The sequence below is a fragment of the Otolemur garnettii genome, unplaced genomic scaffold, assembly GCF_000181295.1.
Source record: "Otolemur garnettii isolate 467f Iridium unplaced genomic scaffold, OtoGar3 scaffold00033, whole genome shotgun sequence".
Taxonomy (NCBI): domain Eukaryota; kingdom Metazoa; phylum Chordata; class Mammalia; order Primates; family Galagidae; genus Otolemur; species Otolemur garnettii.
In genome coordinates, this window is record NW_003852428.1 from 2,188,022 (window position 1) to 2,191,301 (window position 3,280).

At 33.4% G+C, this 3,280-nt stretch overlaps 1 protein-coding gene across 1 annotated transcript in view; it reads left to right on the forward strand.

Moving 5' to 3' along the window:
• LOC100942191 (cadherin-9) overlaps positions 1 to 3,280 on the forward strand; it is an 82,352-nt gene that overhangs the window by 75,744 nt on the left and 3,328 nt on the right. Inside the window, exons 9-10 of the mRNA XM_012805001.1 lie at positions 1,675 to 1,792; positions 1,905 to 2,156. Of these exons, the coding sequence (XP_012660455.1) occupies positions 1,675 to 1,792; positions 1,905 to 2,156 (370 nt within the window). The remainder of the gene's footprint in view (positions 1 to 1,674; positions 1,793 to 1,904; positions 2,157 to 3,280) is intronic.

A 3,280-nucleotide genomic window follows, 5' to 3' on the forward strand; every position in this document is an offset into this window, starting at 1 on the left:
TTCTTCTCATATCTGTTTCTCTGTCTGAATCTGCCTCTTATGAGGATTCCAGTCATGGAATTAGCATCCCCCCAATCCAAATGATGTCATTTTAAACTGATTACCTCTGCAAAGTACCTAATTCCAAATGTGGACTCATTCACAGGTTTGGGACTTAAATATATCTTTTGGGGAGACACAAATCGATTTACAGTAGTTTATATCTATTCTTTGGTCACTGTTATATGCTTGCCTTTAATTAAGTTTGTGAATTATTGATATATTATGTGTTAATACTTGATAAAGTGTAATAGATTTTAACAAATTTTAATTATTTTTAAATATTTCTATTATCTCATAAAAATTAACAAAGTGGAAAATAAAGTGTAATACATATTGAGATCCTGATTTATATACTTTCTCAAACTATGTTTATAGCAGACCTTCTAATTATGTCAAGAAGTCAAAGAGTCACATAATCAAAGGACCATGTTTTATGATTTAAAATATTACTAAAAATTTGATTTAAAGGAGATCAGGAGGTCACACAAGAATATGAATTTATTATATATATTTCTTATACTCTAATTTTCTATAGAAAAAATGTTCAAAGTATGTATTAATCATCACAAATTATCAGAAGCTCTGTATAACAAAATGTATCATTACATGTCCCTCTGTCAAGTATAGTTACTATTAAAGTGAACAAAGTATTAACTAGTGGATATGCAGGTTAGAACGATTAAAGAAAGCTCACAATAGCTACTAGAACACTAAATTAAGCTACTGTGAAATTCCAGTAATAACTCAACACAGACTGTTGGACTACCATACCTGGAAGTGGTGCAGCCATTTAATTTTGGAGGAGACACAGCTAAAAGTGAGGGTAATTAAATGACAGATTTCAAATCACGCAGATGGCAGGCAGGCCAGTGAGCAGCTTTGTGCTTTTTTCACTATAAAATGCTCAATGAAATTTTTTCTGTCCAACCTGTTGTTTGTGGTTTATCTTCCACTATGGTGCACTTCTGACTTACACGGAGCCCGGCCCGCTGGGCTCTCATTTTGAAACTTCAACAGTGACTTTACAAAACTTTACAAGTATTTCTTTGGATATCTATTTATGCAAAAACCATTAAAACTAAAGGAATGAATTGGAATAAAATACGTAGTATAACTGTAGTAATGTGTCTGTAGCTTTAAAATATCTTCTTCCTGATAGTACATGATGAATTATTCAATTTTCCAAAATTGCATTAATACTATTCTTAATGTATAGGAGTGGTTGGGCTAAGCATTATTATTTTGAAAAATTCATCTCTTATGATCTCTTATGAGAAATTATTTTCTAGTAGAAGAAGATTGGTAACCAGATAATAATAAAACAGACTAGTGCCTTATAACGCAGTCAAACTAGTAGGGTTGATGGAGTCATTACATTTTTCCTTAAGGTGGACAGGAAGCAGACAGTGATGCACCCAGATGCCCTGAAAACTTATACTCGATTTTTCTTTATTATTTAAACAAGTTACCTAAGACAAAGCCATAAAAAATCCTTGACCTAATTTTCTAAAATTGGCATGTTTTGGTTCTTCCACTGTACTGATATATTTAAAACACAAACACACAGCTTTGAAATATCTTGTAAAAAACAGTGAGTTGCTTTGGGTTTTAATTAATTAATTTTGGTTTCAGTTGATTCAGACTGTCAGTGTCATGGACAAGGATGATCCTCCCCGAGGTCACAAATTCTTCTTTGAACAAGTGCCAGAATTTCCTCTCAATCCCAACTTTACGATTATAGACAATAAAGGTATAGAACATTTCTAAAACTAAAAATTATGAGAACTTATGATGCAAAATTAAAAACAAATATGATGTTTTTGTTGTTGTTGTTGTTGTTTTAACTTTGTTTTTCCCCCCAGATAATACAGCAGGAATCATGACTCGAAAGGATGGGTACAGTCGCAACAAAATGAGCACCTATCTACTGCCAATTTTAATCTTTGACAACGATTATCCAATTCAAAGCAGCACTGGCACGCTCACTATCCGGGTGTGTGCCTGTGATAATCGAGGAAACATGCAGTCCTGCACGGCAGAGGCCTTGATCCTCTCGGCTGGCCTGAGCACGGGAGCTCTCATCGCCATCCTGCTCTGTGTCCTCATACTACTTAGTAAGCGCTGCCCCCTGAATGCTCTTGTGACTATCAGAATTCTCCCTCTCCTCGCCCAGGGATCATGCACTGAATAGCACTCCTCTCCATAGCTAAAGATTGAAAATTATTACTTTTTCAATACGGTTGTTCTTTACATTAGGAAAAAATTTCAAATTTTTGCCATGTGGGGATGGGCTTAGCTTTCTAGAGATAAAGAGGTAAAGATATAAAAGTGCAGTATGCATAATTTTTTTTCTTATTTCAGAACATTAGGGGTACACGTTTTGCTTACGTACCATGTTTTTTGCACAAATTAGGCCAATGTTCTAAGTGTGCACTGGACCCAATATGTGTAAATGCTATATACATATTATACATATTTTCTACACCATTAGTGTTATATCTTGGACCAATTATGGTCATTGTTCTGAGTATATTTGCTTTAATAACTGATTTAATCTTTCTATTAACTTTATAAGTAAATACTTCTACTGAAAGGCTAAATAAGTTGCCCAAAGTCATTGATTTAGGAAGTGTTTTAGTTAGCATTTAAATGCAGATTATTCTATTTTAGAATCCTCCTTTTCAAGATGAAAAAGTATTTTACAAATAACATTACCAATATATATACTACATTAGGTGTATACACATATGTATGTATATAATACATATCTCAAATATGACAGTAAATGAAACATTTTTTACTCATGAAACTTCTTAAACTTATCATCTATAGGTGTAATAAACCAAATTATAATGTAAAAATTAACTTTTTAAAATGTCACGTATGGCACTCTGGTCATATCATATGTAGCTTTCCAATATTTTTTGACTAAAGTTATGCTTCCAATAGCAAATGTATCATTTGAGCATGCTCTAACAGGACAACAATTTAATTCAATTAAACAGTTGTTCCACTGTGAAACATTCCAAAAAAAATGGTTCCATCAAATATTCATCCAAAATGCTATGCTTGGGGCAGGAGAGCTAGCCAAATTTATGTTCTAATGCTCATATGTGCTGGCTTCTATTCATTGCAAATCCTTTCAGCTATCTGGATGAAATCCCTTTGGCCCGATATCCTTACAGGACTTCAGTGGGGGATTGATGAAAGTGAGGGAAAAACATTTGTCTCGGTTAAG